The following is a 1,820-nucleotide window of genomic DNA, read 5'->3' as shown; positions in this document are numbered from 1 at the left end:
TTTGTAACTATGAGCATTCTTTCATTCATTTCATTTCATTTCACTTCATTTTATTATTTCCACTTTCCTTTTTTTACAGAGTGCCTGAGGCTTGTGTTTCATTGGCTTGGGTTCAAAGTACATACATATGATGATGTGACTAAAGTACGCATGGAAGAGGTTCTGCAGGAGCAAAAGGGTCACCCCGGCCATGCTGATGGGGACTGCTTTGTGTTCTGCGTTCTGTCCCATGGGAAACCTGGAGCTGTCTATTCCTCAGATGGGGCCCTCATTCCCATTCGGGAGATCATGTCTCACTTCACAGCCCAGCAGTGCCCTGGACTGGCTCACAAACCTAAACTCTTTTTCATCCAGGCCTGTCAAGGTATAAAGGAGCAACCTTTCATGTCCATTGAAACAGATGCTGTGAATCCTGAGCACACGTCCCTTCTCCCCAAGGATAGTATTCCTGTTGAGGCAGATTTCCTGCTCGGTCTGGCCACTGTCCCTGGTTATGTATCCTTTCGGCACCAGAAAGAAGGCAGCTGGTATATTCAGTCTCTGTGTAATCATCTGAAAAACTTGGTCCCAAGGTGAGAGTTCTGAGTTGTTCCATCCACCTACCTGTTTATCTGTACATGCATCCACCCACCCACCCGTCCACCCATCCATCCATCATCCGCCCGTCCACCTGTCCACCCATCTGTTCCACCCATATGTCCACCCTTCCATTCACCCATCTGTCTGTCCACCTACCTACCCATCCATCCACTCACTCATCCATCCATTCATCCATCCAACAGCCTTGTATTGAGCACCATCATGGACCTGGAAAGGAAGATACAGAATAAAAAAAGACAGTCCCTTCCCTAAGTTGCTCACAAGCTAGAGGGATAGACAAACAAATACATGGGAAACAGCATCTCCAGGTGGAAAATACACATTGTACTTTTCAAGCTGATGTCAGATTCAGCGTTGGTCAGAACCTTTCAGGTGCTGGTGACAGAACACTCAACTCAAAATGACTAAAGCAAAGAAAGGAATTGAGTGCCTCTTTTGCCTGGAAATGCACATGGAGCTTAGGGGTTGTGGAAACACCCAGGACAAGCACCTCTTCCAGATTTGGAGGATCAAAGACTTCTAGAGATGACAGATAGATATTAGGCAAAGAATCCAGGTGAAAGACATTCTGGGCAGAAGGAACATTATGGACAAAGGCATGGAAGGCTTTTGTTTCTTCATTTATTAACTTATCATTCACTCATATTTACTGAGCACCTGTGTGCTGTCCTTGGCTTTCTATTTGCCTCTGCTCTGACAACTTCCCTTCCGTCTCCGCCATATTGTCCTTATCTGTAGTCTGGAGATGGGCCTTCATCAGCACTTTGTCCTGGACGCCCTTCTCTATTCTCTCTTTCGCTATCTGCCCCTCGCCCCCACGGTGCCTGATATCTGGCTTCTGAGACCTGGTGTGTGGTTTCTGCCCGCAGACATGAAGACATCTTATCCATCCTCACCGCTGTCAACGATGATGTGAGTCGACGAACGAGCCCAAGTGGAACAAAGAAACAGATGCCCCAGCCTGCTTTCACACTAAGGAAAAAACTAATATTCCCTGTGCCACAGGGAGCTCTTGTAATAGAGTAAGGAGTTTTCACTGACTCTTAGACTTGAAATGAACCTTTGGTTACACCTCCAGCCTCCCACCCAGTGCAGGAATCAGTGACCGAGGGTGAGCTAGCTAGTCTCCACCTGTCATTCCTAGTAATAGGAAATGCCTTGTTTTCTGACACAGTTAATTCTGTTCTTTTGTCTTTTTTTTTTTTTTTTTTTTTTTAAAA

At 46.0% G+C, this 1,820-nt stretch overlaps 1 protein-coding gene across 1 annotated transcript in view; it reads left to right on the top strand.

Moving 5' to 3' along the window:
• The window catches only part of CASP10 (caspase 10, apoptosis-related cysteine peptidase), a gene marked incomplete at its 5' end in the record, with an annotated part of 19,875 nt that extends 18,249 nt beyond the window's left edge, over positions 1 to 1,626 (top strand). The window contains 2 exons of the mRNA XM_008581655.1: positions 80 to 572; positions 1,470 to 1,626. Coding sequence (XP_008579877.1) covers positions 80 to 572; positions 1,470 to 1,626 — 650 coding nt within the window. The remainder of the gene's footprint in view (positions 1 to 79; positions 573 to 1,469) is intronic.
• Between the last annotated feature and the right edge of the window lie 194 nt (positions 1,627 to 1,820).

This window comes from Galeopterus variegatus, unplaced genomic scaffold (assembly GCF_000696425.1).
Source record: "Galeopterus variegatus unplaced genomic scaffold, G_variegatus-3.0.2 Scaffold2425, whole genome shotgun sequence".
Classification (NCBI taxonomy): Eukaryota; Metazoa; Chordata; class Mammalia; order Dermoptera; family Cynocephalidae; genus Galeopterus; species Galeopterus variegatus.
The sequence above is the reverse complement of the archived record's forward strand: the minus strand, read 5'-3'. Positions and strand labels throughout refer to the sequence as shown.